General features: G+C 44.3%; 1 protein-coding gene across 1 annotated transcript in view; it reads left to right on the top strand.

Moving 5' to 3' along the window:
* Positions 1-5,155: 5,155 nt before the first annotated feature.
* Positions 5,156-23,413, top strand: part of trpc5a (transient receptor potential cation channel, subfamily C, member 5a) — a 68,698-nt gene continuing 50,440 nt past the window's right edge. The window contains exons 1-7 of the mRNA XM_041965734.1: positions 5,156-5,188; positions 6,183-6,285; positions 6,589-6,839; positions 11,294-11,410; positions 11,509-11,571; positions 11,694-11,831; positions 12,434-12,640. Of these exons, the coding sequence (XP_041821668.1) occupies positions 5,156-5,188; positions 6,183-6,285; positions 6,589-6,839; positions 11,294-11,410; positions 11,509-11,571; positions 11,694-11,831; positions 12,434-12,640 (912 nt within the window). The remainder of the gene's footprint in view (positions 5,189-6,182; positions 6,286-6,588; positions 6,840-11,293; positions 11,411-11,508; positions 11,572-11,693; positions 11,832-12,433; positions 12,641-23,413) is intronic.

Raw genomic sequence — 23,413 nt, 5'->3', positions numbered from 1 at the left:
GAGGTGATGTTGAGCATTTGTTGGTTGCCTGCAATGATTCTGATACGCTCCGCTCACTGAACAGCCGCTGTTTGGAACATGCGGGAGGAGACGATGAGAATCGGTTCTACAGCAAGAAAAGGCATTGAGACGGAAAGATGAGAATTATGAGGAGAAGCAAGGTTTTTTTTTAAACACTGAAAATAGAGCAGAAAATGTGAAAGATGAGGACGTTCAGGCTGGAGAGAGATTTCAGAAGAGGAAGGATGAGAAGAAAGGGAGGAGTGTAGAGTGGGTACAAAACACTACATGCAGGCGTGAAAGCAGGCGGGAGAGAGCAGATGAGGGGAGATCGGGTGAGTTAAAAAGGGACACAGTGTTCAGGCTGGAGGGAAATGAAGGTAAGAGCTGCAAAGAAACAGCAGGACAGACAGGAAATTACTGATGGATGCGGGAAAATAAGAAAAGACTTTTGAGAAATTTCTGGCGAATGGCGGGGAACGCTGAGTGAATGAGCTCTGCGTGGTGAAGAACCTGGACGGAGGCGGCGGTGGAGTAAGATAGGAGGCGAGCTGGGAGTTTATCTGCATTGCTGTACCACAGTCAGTGGAGCATTGTAAAGCCGTCAGCATAAATTCTCCCTCGCTATGCATATCTTAAACGCATCTGCATTCCAGCAACTGCACATACGCCGCTGCAGGATTAATCTCGTCCACGTAACTTAGGCTCCGGCGGACCCTCGCCGGTGCTAACCTGCAGGTGTGAGCAGATCTGTATCAGCCCCGGAGTCCACCTGCAGAGTGTGTTTAGTTGATTTTTCCACACAGTTTGAGAAGATTTTCAACTCCTGATTGTGTTTAAATAAGGAAAGTGAAATTAAAAGAAGTAAAAGGAAGAACAGGTAACTTATTTGCACTCGAGTGCAAACAAGCTCATACCTCAGCAAAGATTTCCCCTCCAATACATGAAGGCTTAGTCGAGTTATTATTTGGAGGAGCTGCACAGTGCAAGCCTCTGCGTTCAATGAGCACCGGAGCAGTAAGAGTTCTGCAGCTTTCAGGACTGATCGCAGGGTTTAAATCTGGGTTCAGCCGCTGGTCTCAACAGGAAGTGTTGCTTTTTCCAGGATGGGCAGATAAACAGCGTTTTCTGGATTCTCGGAGATGCACGAAAACATTTGTTGCACCGCTTAGCTGAAACAGCCCTGAGGTGTTTTAATGCGTCAGCCCGCAAGAGAAACGAGGAAAATGCAGCACGTGAATGAAAATGTTTGCAGGAACAAACAGTTTTACTTTAAAACATGTCTGAATTGTTTCGGTGAAAGCTGGATTTACTGTTAGCAGAATGCTAACAGCTGCTGTGATGCTGTCGTTTTTCAGCTCTCTCCGGTCCAGGAAGTGTTTCTGTCTCGGTGCTCGGCGCCTGGTTTGATCTTCAGCTTGGCTCTGTGCAGGTTGTTGGACTGACTGTAGCAGGATGATTGTTGCTGTTCTGGATGTTTTGAATGTGACTGATTTATTTCAAACGGCTCTGCTGAAGATTATGTCAGATTTAAGATGTCTAATTAAAAGCAAGTCAAAATGAAATGCAACAAACATGAATCTCTTTTTATTCATGCATGCACAATGTTTGCTGTTTTCTGCCACTTCTCCCACAAGGTCTGCATTAACCTTAACTCACGTAACACACGTGTAAGTTATTTTAGCGACAAAGATGACGGACGAGCAGCCTCAGAACCCAGCTCTGTTCAGTTCACTTCAGTCCCAACCAGTCCAGTGAGTCCCGTTCCGGTCACTTGATGTCGCCCCGGATGCGAATAATAAATCAGCTAAATTAAAACGGCGAACTGCGGCTCGTTACGAAAAGGTCGGACTCACACGGGAGGCCGGGGTCGCCGTGCCTCCTCCTGCCTCCTCCTCTGTGGCTAATAGAGTTTAATCAGCTTCATTACTGCTGAAATACAACCGCTGGAAGTTGTCACACAGTTTGGGATCGACTGTCAGCCTCACAGTGACTGTAAATAACCCCTGATAACAGACCGGCATCTCCCTTGCAGCGCTTCGTCACTCTTCCTCAGAGGCGAACTCGACAGGACGAGTGTGTTCAGCTGCAGTGTGTTTGTGGCCGGCGCTCTGCTGAGTCAGCACCGAAGGTTTCGTTTTCAGCATCGTTAAAACTCTTTGACTGTAAGAAAGCACCATATATGATATATATAAATATCATATATAACAGTCTAAACCATATCATTCAGTGTGTAGCCTTGGCTGTGTGAAATCTGACGCTCGTCATCAAAGTCTAATCATTTCTTCAGATGTTCGTAGTCGCGATCTTTAGCTGAAAATGTTATTTCAATGGCCGACAGCAGAAGCAATGAAGAAAATATGTTTAACATGTGTCACATTTGGAAAAGTGCTTCAAACAAATAAAACACAAGTAAACTGAGAAGCACATTCACCAGTAAAATAAAGAAAGGACACAACTGAAACCTGCGTATACTTTGTCAAATCTTTAAAATCGTTTCTTAATTATTTTCTTTTATTTGTTTGAATGGGTTTGTTTGTTTTAACTGCGAATGTATTCATCTGTCAGCAGCCTGTGACTGAAACTAATAATGCTGCAGTTTAGTTCAGAGGTTTCAGGCTGCGTTGATGCGATTTGGCTGAATTTGGTGGTTTTTGTGTGGACCCCCCCGCCCGGCCCTGAATCACAGCTGTAATAATGGGTCCAGCTTACGTCTGGAACACATCTGTGACTTCAGAGATTTTCCCCGTGATGAGAAGCGTCATGTTTCAGCTCGTCAGGAGGTGTTTAACCTTCCACATGTCGCGCTCAGCGGCTTCGTGAGCGCGAGGTTTCACCGCTGTGGTTTTTGTTTTGGACCTTTTGATCGTTGTGTTTTTGTCACTCGTTGATGAAGGTGTTTCTCACCTGGACCTCCTTGAACATCCAGAACCAGAGCGGCTTTTCTTGTTCTTGCTTTCAAATCAAGACTAGAGCTGAAGCGTTTAGTAGAATAATCAGATCGTCAATCGAGAGCGGGTTAATTGTAAACTGTGATTGATCGTTTTCAAGCATTAACAACACGACGCTGATCCACTTTTCTTTCTCTGATCTCATGATAAACTTCTGAACTGTCGGACAAATGAAACAACACGTCGTCAAACTATTGATCATGCGAAGAATAATACTCATATTTAGAGCTGGGACATTAATTTGATTCATTTTAATTCTTGTTTTTGCAGAAAATGTAAAATGTGGAGCGCGAGCCACACAGCAGGTTCCTAACTCGTTAATCGTCTGCTAACTGGGGAAATATTGAGATGATGTTTTTGGGTCACATCGACCAGCCCATACAAATCAATAACTGACAATAATCGTTAGTTGCGGTCTCTGTAACCTGCCAGAAGCCGTCAGGTTTAGTTTTTGTTCTGGACTTTTCCAGGTCCAGGTTTAATTTGAAACCTCCTGTTTCACTCTGAGCAGGTGTGGATCACTGCAGCTTTAATTACTTTTTCACTCCCAGATCATCTCACTGTTCTTTCCCGCACCACAACTTTCTTTTCTTTCTCGTTCTTCTTCCTCTGGACTCGTTTCGATGGTTCCCCGCTGCTGGAAAATTAACTGTGTAGGAGACTGTAAAACTAATCAAAATGCATCATCTGTCTGAGACGCTCGCTCCCAAAAATGAACAAATGTGGGGCAACTGTGGTTCAACCAATCGACGTGATGAAACCCACAGGAATAAATAGAAATGTGGCAAAAAGGAGCCGAGCTTCTGAACCTCCTGCAGGCGGCGGAGGTTCACGGGGATTACATGCATTAACAAGGCTCGAGCTGCTAATACTGCGGGACGAGGCTTATCCTCTGTCTGCGTGCCGTTTATTGTGCCGGATGTATGTAGAGTCGCTAATCTGCGCCGCCTCGACGGTCTGCCCGTCCATCACTGTCGCCCGCCGCGTCAGCTCGCTTTCAGAGTTCAGGTTTTATCTGTGTTAGAAATAAACCTGCTGCCCTCCTGCTGTCTGCTGCTGCTCCACAAGCCTCCACACGTCACAAAGAATTAGACCAAGTTGTGGGGTTTTAAAGCTCTTTGGTCAAGTAAAATGTGCAACTTTCAGATTTCAGTCTGCCCACACTGACTGAATATGACTTCAGTTCGTACAGGAACACCCTGAATGCTTGTTGAAGGCCTGTTTTGCAAACTGAAGCCCGTTTCTGGAGGCTGTAAACTCTGCGTCTTTGAGGCGACGCCGGGACCGACTTAATGGATCCGCGAAGTCCAGCACGGAGACCAACGCAGCTCCTCAGAGCAAAATTTAATTGACCTACCTGGTCCTGGAGTACCACAGCCCTGCATGTTTTAGATGTTTCCCTGCTCCAGCACACCTGATTCAAATGAATGGCTCGTTATCAGGCCTCAGCAGAGCCCAGTAACGAGCTGAGTATTTGAATCAGGTGTGTTGGACTCCAGGACCAGGATTGGGAAACACTGCTTTAGGTCCATCAGGTGATTTTTACCCCTGATGATCCAACTTTTCGGTGTTTGGCCATCATGGAGGTTGAAGTTGGTCTAAAACGTTTCCTTTCTGAAGCAGTTTGTTAGCTCACTGGTTTGTCCAGGTAACGTTTTCAGAGCAGAACTGAGTTGTCGGCTAACCACCAATCACGTTGCTTGACTTGAGCTGTCCCTCTGTGTGACGATCAGATGGTTCACAGTTCACTAATAGAACAATAGAAAGCCTAAACTCTTCACTCCGCCCCACAGCACCGAGCCCTGCAGACAGTTTCGGGTTTATTTGCTGATTTAGATCTTTGCTGCTGGGTTTTCTACCTGCTGCTGCTTGTTTGTGTGCTCACAGCGCTGAAAACACGAGGCTGCAACTTGAGACCTTAACTTTTGTCTGTATTTGTTTAGATTTAGCAAACAGGCATTAGAAAAGTACGCAGAATTAGCTATTAGCACTTCAGGTCTGTAGCGTAGCCACGGATGTACAGAGGACTGTCACTGGAGTGCTCTGATACTGAAGAAGACTTCAAAATGTGATGATTCTCAAGCAGGTTCTGACTTCGAAAGAGCATCCTTTTGCCTTCATTCGCATCTGTTTAGTGCAGATCTGCTGATATTTCTTTGCTTCTGTAGTAACTCTCGCTCCTCTCTCTCCTCCAGACCGGCCAGATGAATCCCATGACACAGCTGTACTACAAGAAGGTGAGTCAAGCACAGATCTGTTAGGACAATGCTGTGATTTCAGGTTTATCCAAACCCTCACAGCCTCCTGTTGACTCTGCTTTGGAGGTTTTGCTTGTGAAATAAAACATCCACCGGCTGCACGAGGAGCTTATGAGGGATTGCAAATACAACAGAGGATTTCAACGAGCAAACGAACAAACAGCTGATTTGTTTGACTCGTGAGCCTGTTTAAACCGAACAGCGGGAATCAAATATTGAGATTTAGCCACATGGCTCAGGGGACGGCAGCGTCTTTCAGCAACTTTAATTTCTCACCGCTCGGATTAATTAAAAACCACGAAGCAGAAGTAAATCTGATGGACGGACGCTCACACGTCCTGACGCATCTCGTCTTGCCATCAGCTGCGTTTCTCACTCATTAAGTGTGTGGACGCCGTGTGTGATGAAGCTCCTCTGCTCATTTTCCCAGAAGCTCGATATAATAAATCATTATAATGATAACTGACATCACTTAAAAGCCCTTAACCTGAATCGTACAAGTCACATCAAACGGTTTTCTCTCCAGACTGCACAGTCCATCAGCCGCTGACTGTCCGCAGTGTGGATCCGGTCTGTATGACTGACGTTAGAGGAAAGTCTGCTGTAGTTATGGATCGGCCGTTATAATAGTTCAGTTTGCATGAAAACAAATTGTGCTTTAACGATCATTATAGGATGGTTTTATCACATACAGTAAACATGCACGTGTAAAATGATCGTAATGTGAACAGAATCAGAATCGGCTTTGCTGGCCGAGTGTGTGTGCACACGCAAGGAGTTTGACTCCGGTTTAAAAAAAGGATAATTAGCTCAACAAGCCACCAAACATTTCCAGCGTGCAGGTGTGTGTGCTGGCAGTGACGCTGAGCGGCGAAGGTTCACGTTAAAAACTGTCATTAACGGATCATGAACGGCCAATCAGAGAGTGTTTTGGTGTGATGTGACTTCATGTGCGTCACTGTTGGTGTTTCAGGCGACCTACTCGCCGTACCGCGACCGCATCCCGCTTCAGATCGTCCGGGCTGAGGTGGAGCTGTCGGCCGAGGAGAGGGCCTACCTCACCGCTGTGGAGAAAGGTGCGTCATCTCTCATGCTGATACGACGAAGTATTGTTCAGTTATTAGGAGATTGTTTCTGTGTCGATGAACAATAAGGATGGAAATCCTCCAGTGGGGAAAAGAACTTGAATTTTGAGATACTTTACTTGAGTATTTCCATTTTATCCTACTTCATCTAATAATGTGAAGTACTTTAACGTTTTTCTGAAGTACAGTGAGCTCTCTGTACGTTCACATGTAATAAAAGCACTTTTACTCTGTGTTATTGGTTTGCACCCGTCTGCTCCCTCAACCCCTCCACCTTCCCCCCCGCCTCCGCAGGAGACTACGCGGGCGTCAAACATGCCCTTCGCGAGGCGGAGGTCTACTACAACATGGACGTGAACTGCCTGGACCCGCTGGGCCGCAGCGCGCTCCTCATCGCCATCGAGAACGAGAACCTGGAGATCATGGAGCTGCTGCTCGACCACGGCATCCACACGGGCGACGCGCTGCTCTACGCCATCAGGAAGGAGGTGGTGGGCGCCGTGGAGCTGCTGCTGTCACACCGGAGGCCCAGCGGCGAGAAACAGGTGTGTGTGTGTGTTGTGTGTGTGTTGTGTGTGTGTGTGTGTGTGTGTGTGCGGTTAAACAAAAGACAGAACGTTCCCTGCATGGATGTTAATCTGTTGCATCCAGGCGGATTCACACACGCACGTGTTTGCATTTAGTCATCCGTTAAAGTGTGTGCGCGTTTTTCCATTGTTTATACTGTGTGTGTGTGTGTGTGAGTGTGTGTGTGTGTGTGTGTGTGTGTGAGTGTGTGATAATGAGCAGCACATCCGTTCATTGTAATGCTCCACGCCACATTCTGCTGAGAGGAGGAAAATTAAACAGCTCGTTTTATAGACACACTGTGAAATAGGATTTACAGACAGACAGTATATTTGTCTGCCTGCTGCTGTTTCTGTGTGTGTGTGCGTGTGTGTGTGTGTGTGTGTGCGCGTGTGTGAGAAGGAGTAAAGGAACATGTTGCACAGCTCGCTTAAGATGTAGGTGTTAAGGGGGATATGAGGAGGAGAGATTCAGAGAGGAGGAGATTTGAAGGAAGGGGAGCACAGATGAAGAGGAGGAGGAGGGATGAAGAGCGAGTGAGAGAGGAGAGGAAAGAAAAGAGGAGAAAGAAAGAGGAAGAGTAGGCAACACGGCGATATTTTCAAACACAGATAAGAGAGCAGAAACGGAGACTTCTTCTTCTGCATTAATTCCTGGACCGCGGGAGGCTGTGAGGTTCCACGTCACCATGGCAACCAACCCTTGGCCGGCGCGGAGGATTGTGGGAAGGTTTTGGTCGCCTCTCATTTGGACGAGGATGGAAACAAATCTGCTCTCGCTGCCTTACTCTTTTTTTTTTTTCCTCTTCCTCCTTTTTCTTCCGCCGCTGTTTGTTTCTCTGTCGGCTCGTCTCTGGACTCCAGGATGCAAAGAAGCGACATGAAACAAGCTCAAAAACACGTTATTGATAAACCCGAGCGCCGTCGTTATACTCTCACGTGGAGACAGCATTTACTTAGCACACACAAATACATGTTAACATGAAGCACGTAGAGCGTCTTTAGCCGAGGTGAACAACCGCCGTTCTGGTTTTAAAATAAGAATCAGCTGAGAACATTAACGAGTCATGGCGCTAACGCTAGCTTATTTAGCAAGCGAGCTACATGTCTGATGGAGCGAATCGCTGCTCCGTCCGCTGCTCGTCCATTTTTGACGGATGATCTGCACAGAGCAGATCGAGCCAGACAGGAAGTCAGACACAGGAACGGTACATTTTCAAAATAAAACCCCCTGTGCAAAAATAAACGCAATTAAAACAGACAGAAAAAGACAACATTTAGCTACGATAGAAGCGCAAATGTCAAGGAAAAATGACCGAATCAGCAAAATTTTTGTCAACAAAATCAAAGACGTGTTTCATACGTGACGCCACAGAGTTTTTTTTTTTACGGGCCTTTTCAAGTCAAGCAAAAACGCCACAGACTCATTTCACTCATCAGGACATAAACCTGAAAATGAGTGAATAAAATTTAGACGTAAAGTTAATGTGTGTGTTTGCCTCCGTGGAGAAATGCTCTGCGTGTGCTTTAACTGCTCTTTTATCTTCTCTTGGCGAGGAAACCGTTGACCTTTCCGTCGTCCCTCTCCATCTGACTCAGTCTCTTTTATTACCTCTCTCCATCCTCTCCCCCTCACTCCCCTTTTTCATCTCTCCTCCCTCCCTCTCCTCACCCACTCCCTGGTTAACTACGACCAAATGCGGCTTTCTCCATCACCAGCTCTCTAGAAATGGAAGGAATGAGGCAGCAGCATCAGGAAAGGAAGGAAGGAAGGAGGGAAGGAAGGGAGTGATAGAACATGGGAAGGAGGAAATGTGGAGGTTTTTCCCTGAGTGTGCAATGAGGAGATGAGGGAGGGAGGGAGGGAGGAAGAGGAGCTGGATGGAGGAAATCCCGACATAAAGAAAGGGAAGGAATCAGAAATGAGAGGAAGAGAGAGAAATAGTTACGGAGAGAGAGAGAGGTATGCAGATGATTTTTCAGCCTCTCTCACACTTTCCTTTGATGTGTGAAGTGTGTGAAGAAAAGATTAAGTGTGTGTGTGTGTGTGTGTGTGTGTGCGTGCGTGTGCGGATCATTTTTCGGTTGTTTTGATCTGTGCGTGAGCTCGTCGGTGAGGACACAAATGTTTCCAGTCAGGTTTGATTTTGGCATTAATTTGTGTTTTTCCGCATCTATTTTGTCTAAAACTGTAAAAATAAAAATCAGTCACACAGAAAAAGATGGAGAAAAACATTTTCAGCACAAACGTTCTGTAGTTTTGCTGTTTATTGATTTATTTTCTGACTTCAAAGAGCTGCTTGATCTGCAGTTACAGTGAGTCAGAAGTTTCAGTGATGGAATGTAACTAAGTACAATTACTGAGTAAATACTGGACTCAAGTGCAATATTTACTTGAGTATTTCCATTTAATGCAACTTTATACTTATAGGCAAATATTCTACTTTTACTCCACTACGTTCAACTGACAGTTTCAGTTTAGTTTTATGCCCTTCCTGTCCAGTGAAAACCACGTATCTCCATATGTTTGTGATAAACTGAAGGATGAAGTTTTCCTTCATGTCTTGAGAAAGTTCTCCTCCTTCTTCAGCTAAATAAACTGTTTAAAAAGCCTCTTGGATCAGCTGAAAATGCATCGACACAGAGCTGAAAACAGGCAGTTTTTCTGAGATACGTGGTTCTCACAGGACAGACAGGCTGCAAACACATGATGATCTCATAGAATATGATGCATCGCTGTAGATTAAACCAGCCAACAGGATATAAAGTAGTTGAAATGAGCTCAACCTGAAACATCTGCAGCAGTAAAATGCAGCATACAAGATGAGGGCTTTTACTTATAGTGGAGTATTTTCACTGTGTGGTATTAATACTTCTACTGAAGTACTTCCTCTAGTACAAAGATGCAGTGAACTCAGCTGCAGAAACAGTGTTTTGTATCTAACTTTCACCTTGTGTGCACTTAGCTTAGCTTAGCATAAAGACTGTAAACAAGGGGAAACTGCTAGCCTTGCTCTGCACAAGGTGAACAAAACGTACCTGCTAGCACAGCTAAAGCTCCCTAATTAACATGTTGTATGTTTGTTTGTTTAATTTGTACAAATTCTAAGCGGCAGCAGCAGGAAGCAGACGAATATTTAATGCAGGAAAAATCACAACATGCAGATGATTTCGGCGAGCGCTGGAGTGCGTTTCACCGCGAGCTCGTTCCTTTTTACCCGAGCGCCGTCTCTTTAATCAGCGTGTGATGCCCGGCCCGTGGCAGCTGGTCTCACGCTCCTGATCACACCGGGAGGAGAAAAAAGAGCGAGGGGGAGCGAAGGAGGAGGTCAGATGGGAGAAAAAGGCTGGGAGAGAGATGAGGAGGTGAAGCAGGCAGAAAAACAAAGATGGCAGGAGGTCAGACGACCAGACCGATGGAAGAGAGCGGAGGAGGGAGGAGGGAGAGGAGGAGGCGGGAAGAGTGGAGGGGGAACGGAAGAATGTGGGAGACAGGGAGGTGGAGAAGGAGGCGAGAGACGGAGAGGGAAGATAAGACGAAGAGAGGCACTCTGCTTCGTTCTCCCTCTGAGAGATGAAAGAGAGTCCACACGTGTCCACTGCACTCCTCCCTCCTCTTCCTCAGGTCTGCTCCTCGCACTCCTTCTGATGTCGAGGAGTGCGTGTGTGTGTGTGTGTGTGTGTCATAAGATTTTGATGCCTTTTGTTTTGCGACATGCAAACACTTCTTTTATTCTTCCTTTGTTAACACTTTAGGTCCTCCTGTTTATTCCTCCTGTTAATTTTCTGTATTTTTTGTTCATTTTTTGGGGAAATATTATTAATATTATATAATGTTACTATAATCAATCAAAAGCATTGTTTGTCTGCATGTTGATTTCCATTAATTGGAGTATGGATTAAATACTGTAACACGTGTCAAGACTGCGCTAATAGATTTTAATATTGTGTGGAAATTAATGGGAACTAATGGCTGCTGAGAAAGGATCAGAAACCACCACCTGGTGCTCACCTGGTCCTCACCTGGTGATAAAACCTTCACTCTTTTGTCACTGCAGCAGCTCACAGTGGCCTCGGTGAGGCTGGAATGAGTTCTGGAGAGGATGTGACTTTAAATAAACGTCCCCGAGTGCCGTTGACCAGCAGGAAACTTCTTCTGTCGAATGCATCACACAAACTCAATTTGTTTTAATTTGATTCAAAGGAGTTTAATTTGATTCCTCGTCTGGCTAATTTGAGCTGTTGCTCTTACGTAACAGCGCTGACTCATGGCTTTTTAATTGCATAATAAAAGCTCATTAGCGTTTTTTGTTGTTTTCTATGTTTAGCTGCTGTCAAACAAGAAGAATTTCACCTAAATCAAATCAAACCAACATCAGATATCAGCGAGTCATTGATTGGTTCCCTATTGACGCCTTTTTGTCCCTCTCCAGGTTCCCTCACTGATGATGGACAGTCAGTTTTCAGAGTTCACCCCAGACATAACTCCCATCATGCTCGCTGCTCACACCAACAACTACGAGATCATCAAGCTCCTCGTCCAGCGGAAGGTGATTACACCAGTCAAACGTTTGAGTCGCTGAATGCTGAATCGGGTATTTCACTGATTTGACGTCAGCTGTGATGATTGATCTGTTGTTGTGCGTAGGTCACCATTCCCAGACCACACCAGATACGATGTGACTGTGTGGAGTGTGTTTCCAGCTCAGAGGTAAGTGACCGTTTCTCTGCTCATGGACGGTAAATAACCAAAGAGGTGCGACGTGGCTGGTTTTCACCTTTAAAACTGGCACGTGGCTCTTCCTCCTCTTGTTCATCGCTCTGCTTCTGCAGGTCGACAGCCTTCGGCATTCGCGGTCTCGACTCAACATCTACAAGGCCCTGGCCTCGCCGTCCCTCATCGCTCTGTCCAGTGAAGACCCCATCCTCACGGCCTTCAGGCTGGGCTGGGAACTCAAAGAGCTCAGCAAGGTACGGATGTCGATGCCTTTTCGATCGTGTGTTTGCCTGAAGAGGAGTCTGCCATCAAATCAAATTAAATGAGACGCCAACTTTAAGTGTGACGATAAAAAACTGGTCCACCAGGAGCCTCCAGAGCTCCGCCTTGGCATCGATTCTCTAAAGACCCAAGTGAACTCGACTGGAGGGAAGCCACATCCAAACTTGATGATCTGTTAAAGCCTCTGTGGAAGCAGCAGCATCCATTCTGTTTATGTTGCTTGTTTGTCTCGAGTGAGTCCTTCACTCGGCCCATCTTACATTTAATTTATTCGATATTTTGCTAAAAGTTCTGCAGCTGTAATCACAGAAAGCTTCACAGCTGATCATAATCTCTGTAGCGACTCCTTCAGGTTTTATCTCGGGTAGCGCGAGCAGAAATTCTTCTCCTCCAGTGCATGATAAAGGCTTCAAAAGCATTTTTGTGCCTTTGATACCCTGGAATACTTTTATTAGAAGTATTCCAGGCTGCTGCAGCAGAGCAACATTTTCAGAAAGCATTAAACCAGTTATAGATGGCAAAAAAAACCCATTATAAACACCTGAATCAAGTTTCCTTCCACTCTCACCCTCAGGTGGAGAACGAGTTCCGTCAGGAGTACGAGGAGCTGTCGCAGCAATGCAAACGGTTCGCCAAAGACCTTCTGGACCAGGCCAGGAGCTCCAGAGAGCTGGAAACCATCCTGAACCACAGAGACAACGACCAGAGCGAGGAGCTGGACCCCAAGCAGTGCCACGACCTGGCCAAGCTCAAACTGGCCATCAAGTACCACCAAAAAGAGGTAGGGACTCGACCTGGACAGTGACCTCTTCCTCCAGAGGGGGGAGCCAGTTGGATGCAAGGTTGATTTCTTTGTGGCTCTTAAAAATCTCTCAAACCCACTTTAGACGAGACTGAATCATCCATCCAGCTAAAAGAACCGTGTTTTCCTCAGTTACTGAGACGCTGACATTTTTAAGAGGCAAGATCGTCCACCTGACCTGACATGTTGTGTTTGAAAATGTGTGTGTGTGTGTGTGTGTGTGTATAGTTTATATTAACTATATATGTGCTCCTTTACTGGTGTCAAGGTTGGTTCTCAAATACCAGCAGAACTTCTTTAGGTTATATTTATTTCCAACCACACTTTCAGCAGACGTTGAACCGTCAGGAGTTTAGACATTTAATGACAGAACATTCAGGGTAAATGCTTGTAGACCTCAGTGATGCCCAGACTTTGCATGTTAGCTAGACATCTGTACATACTAATGAGCAAACATGCTAAACATTACACATGTATCAATGGAATAATAATGTGCTAACATGCTAACACATGTTCACATGCAAATATGATGAATGTTGCAAAGTTGTGCAAAGAAGCTAGCATGCTATGCTTTCCATACTAACTGCAAGCATGGTAACAAAATGACATGCTAATCGCACGCTAGTTAACTAACATGCTAAATATTGCATTATTAAACATTGCATTTCAACATCTTTTGCTAACATGTTAATGGACGCATTTTCACACATATGTAGAATGCTACGTTGTGTAAATTACATACAAAATTTCACATTTTATACTAACTGTCATGTTCACATGCCAATATGCTGAACAGTACATGCCAACTGCTAACATGCTAAACATTATGCGCTGCAAGTTTGCAGATAGACTGTATGGGTGTACCTGGCTAGCATGCTAAATGTCAATATCATGCAATAACTGTTACATGCATGTTTTTAAGCTAACTGTTAAGTTTACAGTTACTAATTTTAGCACATTCGTTTGCATTAATGCAAATCTCATGCATGTAATATATGTAAAATATTCTTATCACATATATTTGATAAATACTAGAATGCCATGTTCACATAATATATTCACATAAATTTACACGAGAACAAACATGTGATTTCCACACAGGTGACATTTATGTGCTGTACATAAACGTTGTTTATTACACTTTTATGTACCAGCACATTCAAATAATCTCAGCAGCATGATGTGACATTTATGTTTGACACATATGTGGGCAACATAATGTGTATGCCATCACATTTATATGTGTTTATAACATATTTCCATCTCGTGGTAAAAGGACATACATGCCTAAATGTTATCTTTCCATATGGGGCCTTTTGACAGTAAAGGACTAGAACCTTCTGTCCTAGTTGCATCTATTAAATCATCCAATCGTGCCGTACACTTCTTTGTCTTTGAGGAATTCAGGGACTTTGTCGCTGTCCTCATGGGACTTGTCAGAACAGAGTGAGAATACAAGAGGATGAAGACAGTAGAGACAGAGGAGCGTGGAAAACAGAGGGAGAGCAGGTGAGCGGGTGAGTTAACGGGCAAAGACGAGGGAGGATGAACGAGGCGTCGGACGGGGTGAGATAACGAGCCGCGAGCGGATACGAAGCGAGCAAACATGAAAGAGAGATTTAATGGGACAGAAAGAAGAATAGAGAGCTAGAGGGATCAGGAAAGCACACGAGTAAGAAGGAGATGGAGAGTTGATGGGATGGCGATAGAGGAAGAAACAGAGTTATAAAGCCCCAAGGCGGTCTCCGCCCCCCTCCGCCCGCCGCCTGTCTCTTCCCGCTGTTTCCAGCTCTCTGCGGCGGACGGCTGCTGCCAGACGGATGTGAAAGGATGGAGCGAGTGGAGGAGAGGAGGGATGACAGCAGCCACCGGATGATATGAGGATGGGATTGAGGGAGGCAGGGGGATGAGAGCAGGAAGTGGAGTGCTTCCTGTCTCTGGAGAGGTGAGGTGATGCAGGTAAAGATCTGACGAGGGGAGATAAATTGAAGGAGTGCTGGAATGACTGGTAACATGTTGTCTCTGCCCCGGACGGCGAAGAGCAAAATAAAGATTTAAGTCAGATGCAGAAACTTTTTTACAGGTACACATTTTTTTAAGTGCAAACAAAAACTACTAAATAAAGAGACCCAAGGCTACACTTAGAGCACAATCGGCTTCTCTAATATTAATTATTAAAACAAAATCATCCATAACTTCTGCTAGCATGTTGAATGTTGCATGCTAACAAGCTAGCATTAACTGTGTATGTTCACATGCTAGTGTTCTGAATATAACGTGCTAAAAAGCTAGCATTTTAAGCATCACGTAGCCTACTAATTGTTGGCATGTTAAGATGCTAGCGCGTAGTATTTTAACATTGGTTAGTATGTATGACGTTACATGCTAATAAGCCAACAAACTTAATATTGGCACATTAACATCCTAATTTTGAGCAAAGAATGTTAACTTTGTATGTTCACATGTTAACCTGCTGATTTTTGTTATGTTAACATTCTAACTGTTGGCATTTTAACATCAGCAACATAATATGTGTAACATTACATGCTAATAAGCCAACATACCAAATATTGGCACAGTCAAAATCCTAATTTTGATGTTAACTGTGTATGTGTTCACATGCTAACATGCTGAATCACATGCTATACATCGCATGCACATTTTGTGTCACATGCTAGCTGTGATCGTGTTAACGTGCTAACTGTGTACATGATGAAATACCAACGTTTGAATGGTACATGGATATATCAGTTAGCAGGGTAGCATGCTAGTCGTTATTATGCTAACTGTGTTCATGTTAAGTAGCCATACAAGAAACTTGGCTAATGACTTTATGAAACAAACATCTGATCATGTTAAAAAAAAGTTTTTAAGGCTGTTCAGAGGATGGACAGATATACAGAAGTTCATAAAACAGAAAGAATTACCGACTTTTTCACCTGTGAAGGTGTGATGATGCAGCAAAAGGCAAAGGCGATGGAGGGATGGATAACGGGCAGGACAGGTGGAAGTGAAGTGCTTTTCCAGGCTCCGGGATTTAGGAGGATGGAGGGATGGATGGATGGACAGAAAGGTGAAGTGATGACACGGGTGAAGATTTAGGAGGAAGTTTACATCCCTGGTCTGGCGGAGGGTGAAGGGAGGAGGGAAAGCGAAGGATAGATGGAGCGCTAAAGGCCGTCTGTGCTGAATAGCTGTGGCGGAGAGCACGGAGGTGAACGGGATGAGTTAAAACGATGAAGAGAAGCACAAAAACTGCTTACTTGCCCTTGTGTAGTCGAGGCAGAGGCGATGATTTAATACATAACGCGGCTCAGTAAAGAGGCCGAGCGAGAGATGACTGAAGAAATTAGCATATAAATTGAGAACTTAAAAAAAAAAAGAAGAAGAAGAAGCTGTTAATGGAGAATTCAATGTGCAGCTTAAACATCAACCTCTCATTGACCAGAACATTTTCTATTACTGCTCACAGCTGGTGAACGGTGAGCAGTGCTGAAACACCCGCACCCACCGGCTTGCATACCTTTATTTATTATGGTCTGCATTTTAGGTAGATCTACAGTGTACGTAGTAGTTCTGCTAGTACAAATTTGAGGTGCTTAAAGTTTACTTTAATCTCATGCAACTCTTATACTTTCCTCCACCTTTAATTAGACAGCTTGCTTTTTAATTATTTTACAAATTAAGATTTTTGCAAACAAAAACACACAAGAGGACAGCAAGCTAGTCAGCAGTCATTTTTATTATTCAAGCAAAAGCACTGCATGGCTCCAGCTTCTTAAACGTGACGACTTGCTGCTTTTCATTTTAATTATTTTAATTAAATTGCTTGTTTTGTTCACCGGCCGCATGTAGTCAGATAACGTCTTGTCAGTTTTGTAGTGTTTGTATGTTTTCTGGATCTCAATAAGTAGCAGACAAAAACACTGCAGCTGTTCCAGCTGTCACGCTGGCTGATCTGTTAAAGACAATCTGTGATCTCGTCCTGTGCGCACTTTGCAAAATCTAATCATTCCGTTTTCATTAATCGTGAGATGAACTTGTGATGAGTGTGTGCACCTCAGCTATGTGGGAGACACGCGTGCACGCCATTAACTTTAATATTTACACATAATTGCTGATAGAAAATATGTTCAAAGGACACTTCAGTAATTCACAGTCCTGTATTCTGCTGCTGCTCCGCCGGCGCGAGCTGACGCTGTCAGAGCAAGCTGACGCCGTCAGAGCGAGCCTCGCGGAATAACAAAGTGATCAATAATAGGCCATTAAAATCAGTGATCACTCTAAGTCAACAGATCATTTCTTTATTTCACCTTCAGCATGTGCTTTTTAATTATAAGGCTTTGTGTTTTACCGACGCACAGCACGCACACACATCTCGCGGGACGTCCGAGAACTTACGAGAATTTCAGCTGGTTCGCAAAACACCGTTCAATGGAAACACCTGCAAGTCGCATTCGAACTTTGCCAAAACTTCAGAAATATCGCTTTTATTTTGTGAACAACTGTAATGGAAACGCAGCTAGTGTGCTGCTTTGTGTGTTTTAGGATTATTCACTGCACAGCTGGACCCATGAAGGGTTTTGTTCGATAAAAACATTACGGATTTGAGCTTTGGGATGTCAAGGTGTTAACAGGAAAGACTGCTTCCTACATACTGCTGATTTACAGCAGCAAATACCTGAATTTTAATCCAATCAACATGATGTGGAAACATTAATTAAATTTATCCGTCGAGCCGTAAAATGTAAGTTAAACCACGACTGTTTCCGTATCCTTAACGAAGGTCTTGACCGTTTGCAGAACTCCTGATCTCTGGTGTCAAACACTCCATCCGCCCCGGCCGCCTTCCTGCAAGCAGCATGTGGAGAAAACACGTAGCTCGTTCGCCTCTTGGAAAAATGTTGCCTGTGAGCAGCTATGTTTCCCACCACAAGATAAACAGATGCATAGTACGTACGAAGTTTAGTAGGTCTTCTGTGAAATATTGGGAAAATCATTTGATTGTCCTTGAATCTGAATGCAGTCCTGGAAAAAATGCTTGATTTTCAGCATAATCAGGTGTTTCACTCATGTAAACCAGCAAAAAGTCGTATTTGTTGACTCGTGGCATCGACATTATCAGACCACTGCGATGAAAACACACAGTGAAAGTTAATGTGAGCAGCTGGTAAAATAATTCTGTAATTGCATTTGTAGGAACGATTTAGATGTGACGATAAAGGCGAGAGAGTCTGGAAAGTTTTGGTTTAGCTACCTTGAAAGTGCTTGGATTTTACTGAACAAACCCTGATGATCCTCTCATCTCAACATCACCACAACAATCAGCCATAAGTTCATTTTCCCCTCGCTGTTTAGCAGCTAAAACAGCAGCAGACTGATTTAATAACCGTCATGTTTTCTCGTAATATGACTCGAAGAGCTCGGCTGCAGTCGTCTGCCTGCTCTGAGCCGGCCTGCCGTCAGCTCCACCTTGCTGGGAGGTGTAATTGGCTGCAGCTCCGGCGGAGCAGCCCTTTGAGCAAGACTCATACAGAAAGTAGAAAATCAGATTTCTCGAAACATCCCGCGGCGCTCTGGAGGCTGCAGGAGCGACTCTCAGTCCTAAAATAAGACGTATTCTCAAATTCAGGCCGAGGGGAGAGGAGGAGGAGGAGGAAATAACGGGCGCGATGAGAAGATTTAAGGAGTTCGAAAGCGACCGAAAAGGAAGCGGAGAGGAAGAGAGAGCTGTCGGCGCTTAATAAGACGTCGTTGAGGAGTGAGAGGAGATGGAGGGTTTGCTGAAGTGATGAAGAGGAAGAGGGCTGTTACAGAAAGCATCTTCCTCTGAGGCAGACATGTGTGGGAGAAGCAGACGGTGGGGGCTGAGATACTCCATGTTCCTCATGCTGGAAACATTATTATTCCTGCAGTGTCACGGCGGGATAATCCAGCCTGATTATTTACTGAGTGCCAGCGCGATGCAGTACCAGCACTGGTACTATACTCTGACAGCAGCAGCAGTATATACAACTACTTTTACTGCGTTTTACAAAATAAAGCAAACCTCTCTCGCTCATCATTGTGTAAATAATCTGGTCCAAGAAGTAAACGATCTTTTTTGTATTGGAATATAATATATATTCAAACCAGATATTTGCCTGAACTGTGCAGTCGGTATTTATTGTAGTATTAAAGTATCTGGTCATGTTTTTTCGCCATTTTCTGCAGGTTTTTTCTTTTCAAATGCAGCCATTTGTCTTTTAGTAGAACCAGATGTGGATGAAGTACTCATATCTTTGACTTGAATCAAAGTACTAATACCACAATTTAAAAAATATTCACATACTTAGAAGTAAAAGTCCTGCATTCAAACGTGAAAGATGATTATTGATGCATTAATATTGCATCAATAAAGTAATTTTAATTGCTTTTTAACTGCAGGGTAGCTGATGAATCAATCAATAAAGTCCTTTCTGAACTGATAATGACTCACATAGTTTATTTATAGATTAATGACGGTGTTATTAATCTGAATCTGCAGAGTACTGAAATGATCAAATAAAGGTAGTGTGAAGTGCAAGCAGAGCGGAGAAATACTCAAACACTGTACAAGTACTTCAGTGAATGTACTCAGTGAGATTCCAGCACTTGAATCAGCTTTGAATTCAATCTGTGGCGATTCTGTTGCAAAGCGAGCGACCGTCGTATGTAAACACACGAAAGCCTCTCACAGAGTCTTAACGTCTGCAGGCCGCAGATGCTCCGACGAATGTTGATCCTGTTCGGCAGAACTGTCTCAAAAGCCTCCACGACAGAAAAAGTCAACAGGAGACGGAGGAGGGAAAGAAAATGGAGAGAAGGAGAGAGAGAGAGAGAGAGAGAGAGAGAGAGAGACAGCTGTCTGCAAAAATCAGCCATCCGAAGTGAGAGAGAGGGAACGATGGGTGGAGCAAGACGGGGTGGTGAGGGTGAGACGGGTTGTTCTGGAGGAGAGAGAGAGGTGGAGTGACGGCAAAGAGAGAGAGACGTGTGGGTAAAAGGCAGGAAAACGAGGGAGGATGAGGAGATGAAGAAGAGGAGGACAAAAGGCAGGAAAGAGACGAAGCAACAGAGAAACTTTCCTTTAACTGAAGGTTATCAAATGTCACATTGATTCTTTTTCAATATCAGACGTTTAAAATGATTCGATCGCAGTTAGTTATGCATCAGAAGTGTCAACATTTTCAGATTTTTAACCCAAACCTGCGCAGACGAAGCAACGAGGACGAAAATCAACTGATCCTGCAGCTTAAACACAAACTCTGGAGGTTTGAAAGGCATTCTGGGAAATGTAGGAACACAGCGAAGGAGCCGGTGAACACTTGATAAGAAAAACTTTTGAATCCTGATCCGCTTCATTTTCAGACTGTTTTATTCTATTAATTTATTTTATCCGTACGTTTGTTTACAACCTTAAAATTTGAGTATTTCATCTAAAACCCTCGAGACGCTGTTTAAAACATAAATAAAACAGAACGTGCAGAAATAATTGTCTTTATATGGAAACGCAATGAAGACGGAGGCGGTTTGTGGCCCTCGCGAGAGACTTAAGGGCCGAGGAAGCGAGACGCTGATGATGCCGTGAGGGACGTGTGGACGTAGAGGATTCAGGCAGGAACATTGGCCCCTGGACGCCATGACAACGACAGATGTTGACAAACAAACATGCCACATTAGCCTCTCCAGATGCCCTTTGAGTGTGTGTGTGTGTGTGTGTTAGTTGTCCTTTCGTCTTGCGTTTGTGAAGTTTAATCTTGCGTGTGTGTGTGTGTGTGTGTGTGTGTGTGTGTGTGTGTGTGTCTCAGGAGACAGTTGACGAACACTGTCAGGACACTTATGTAAGCCCTCCACGTACTCCAGCCTCTTTCCCTCCTCTCTCTCTCTCTCTCTCTCTCTCTCTCACATCCTTTACCTTCGCTGTCACCCTCTCTCTCCTTCATCTCTCTTTCTCCCATTTCTCATTACTTCATATTACACCTTCTTCCTCTCATCTCGTGTCTCTTTCCTTTCATCTTTTCCTTCTTGCGTTCTCTCTCTCTCTGTCTCTCTTCTTCTTCTTCTTCTTCTTCTCTGCTCTCTCTTGTTTCTTGTGTTTTCTCTGGATAACTTCCTTTTAACTCTCCGCTTTGTTGCTTTATTTGTTCTTTGTAGCGTTTGTGTTCATCCTCCATTTGCATGTAAATGTGTGTGCGTGTGTGTGTGTGCGTGTGTGTGTGTGTGTGTGTGTTCTGCATGATGGAGGTCGAGGTGTCACCCACTGTTTCACCAGCACCAGGCTTTTAGAGCAAATTACATAATGCTGTGACCGTGTGTGTTTGTGTGTGTGTGTTTGTGGTGGGAAACCTGCTTCACACACACACACACATACAGAAACACACACACAAATAATAAATAAATATATTCTTTTGCTTCGTCTGAAGTTGCAAAGTTCATTTTAAAGTCAAATATGTGAATTGATGATAGATTTTTAGTTTCCGTAGTTCAGTGTTGAGCTTTTTAGTCTTCAAAGACTGAAATATATTTTCCCGCAAATGTCTTAAAGTAATTCATTCAAGTCTAAATTTAACTTTGGTTTATGACCAAACACGTGCAGAGCTAATGGCATTCCCATCAGCCCCAGCTGCACGTTGACTTTAGTGCTAATAGCAAATGTTAGCATGCTCAGATGCTAAGCTACAGGCTGCGTCCTGAATCGATAGCACACACTAACAGTCATGCACTGTTTTTAAACTAGAATTTAAAGAAGGAAATTTAAAGAAATAAATTACAAACAAATAGACCCTGAAATGCTTTTCATGAGATTTAGCATTTTTTCCATCCTCGCGGATATTCCTGGAGTGGCGCTGCCTCCACCCACCATTTATTCTAATTGATGGAGCGGAGAGCAGCTCCTCCGCTTCCTTTGTGCGCTGCGCTGTGGGAGAGTGGAGTATTCATTCAGTCTAGTAGCTCCACTGGACTTTATTTAGCCCCTCTTCCACTTTGAACACACTCAAACCAAACTTAGCGCTCGTGTGTGCTTTAGGTTTGGGACATGCTGTGCGATGGTGGACGCTGACTGCGTGTGCATGCACACTAATATGAAACTATGATCCAGAGTATCACCAGGCTCATGCAAACAGAATATTCCAGCTGGATTTTCTGAATTAGTCTGAATGGAACAGTCTCAGATTGAGACATGATGGATATTCTGATATTATTCAGGATTTAGGAGAGTTCTTTGGACACGTGTGCAGAAAATGCGTCTCATCCTCTTGCCAAGCTTGGATATCAACAGGTTTTGGATGTGTCCGACCTGAAGGTTGCATGTAAACATTAATGGAATATTCTTCTTGTTAGCCATGTAAACAGCTTTGGAATACGGAGTGATGTCACAGCTAAACGCCTGCATGCTGCATTGGATGCACGTTAGCATGCTAACATTAGCGCTAAGTTTAAAGCGTTGCTGCAGCCTCACAGAGCAGCTAGCATCGCTGTTCATTCTCAGTCTAGCTAGCTGAAGAATGAGCTGTTCCTCTTCCTGTTGGACCCGGATTACAGACGGTCCTTTCAAACAGAAGGTCCCGTTTGTGTCCAGCGTGTCCTGTCAAAGCTGTCTGAGCATTAGCGTTAGCCTTTAGCTGTCTGCTAATGAGGGCTAAATACGCAACAACCAAGCGAGACGGAACTGAAACACAACAGGCTGCGACACACACACTTGTTGTTGAGGGAATATACAGTGTGTGTGTGTGAGTGTGAGTGTGTGTGTGTGTGTGTGTGTGAGTGTGAGTGTGAGTGTAAGCTCATCCTTGTCAGCATTCTCCAATGTGATCAATGCAAATTACATCTCCAATACACTCTGCATGTCTCTGTGGGATCAATACATGCTGGCGGACACACACACACACACACACGCACACACACACGCACACACACAGCTCTGACAGTCCAGCTCAGCATTCCACACACTCCTCTTTCTCCTCCCTTCATCATCCTCTCGCCATCCCGCCTTTTTAACCTTGTGTCTCCGTCTCCTGGGAAACCTGGTCATCCGTTCGACTTGTCCTCCATTCTGTAATTCCTTCATCTCATTATTTCTCCTCCTCCTCCTCCCCCTCCTCATTCCTCTCCTTGTGTCCTTCTAACCCACCTGCTTCCTCTTCTCTTGACTCCTCTCCTGCCTTTTTTTGTTTCCTCTCTTTTCCTTTTTCCCTCCTCCCCTCTGGATTCCTTCCTTCTCCTTTTTCCTCTCCTCTGTTCTTGTTTTGACTCCTCCTCCTCTCTTTTTGCTTTCTTTTCTCATTTCCTCTCCTCCATTTCCTTTCCCCACCTCTTTTCTCCCCTCTCCTATTATTTCCTCTCCTTCATCTCCTTCCCTCATGTTTCTTATCTTCTCTAATCTCCTCTCCTTAATTTTCTTTCTTCTTCCTCTCCTCTCCTCATTTCCTCACTTCCTCTTCTCCCCTCTCTTGTTTTCTCCTCTTGTCTCCTTTCCTCTCCTCTCTCCCCCTCTCATCTCTTCTCTTCTCCTCCCCTCTTCACTTCCTTTCCTTTTTTGTTCCTCCTGGTTTTCTCTTCTTTTCTTTTCTTTTCTTTTCTCTTCTCCTTTCTTTCATTTCCTCTCTCTTCTGTTATTTCCTCTCCGCTTTTTTTTTTGTCTTTTTTGTCCTCATTTCCCCCTCTCTTTTCCTCTTCGTTCCTCCTCTCTTCTCTCCTGCCTTCTGCTTCATTTCCTCTCCTCTCTCCTCT

Source organism: Chelmon rostratus, chromosome 23 (assembly GCF_017976325.1).
Source record: "Chelmon rostratus isolate fCheRos1 chromosome 23, fCheRos1.pri, whole genome shotgun sequence".
Classification (NCBI taxonomy): Eukaryota; Metazoa; Chordata; class Actinopteri; order Chaetodontiformes; family Chaetodontidae; genus Chelmon; species Chelmon rostratus.
This window is presented reverse-complemented; position numbering and strand designations above follow the sequence as displayed.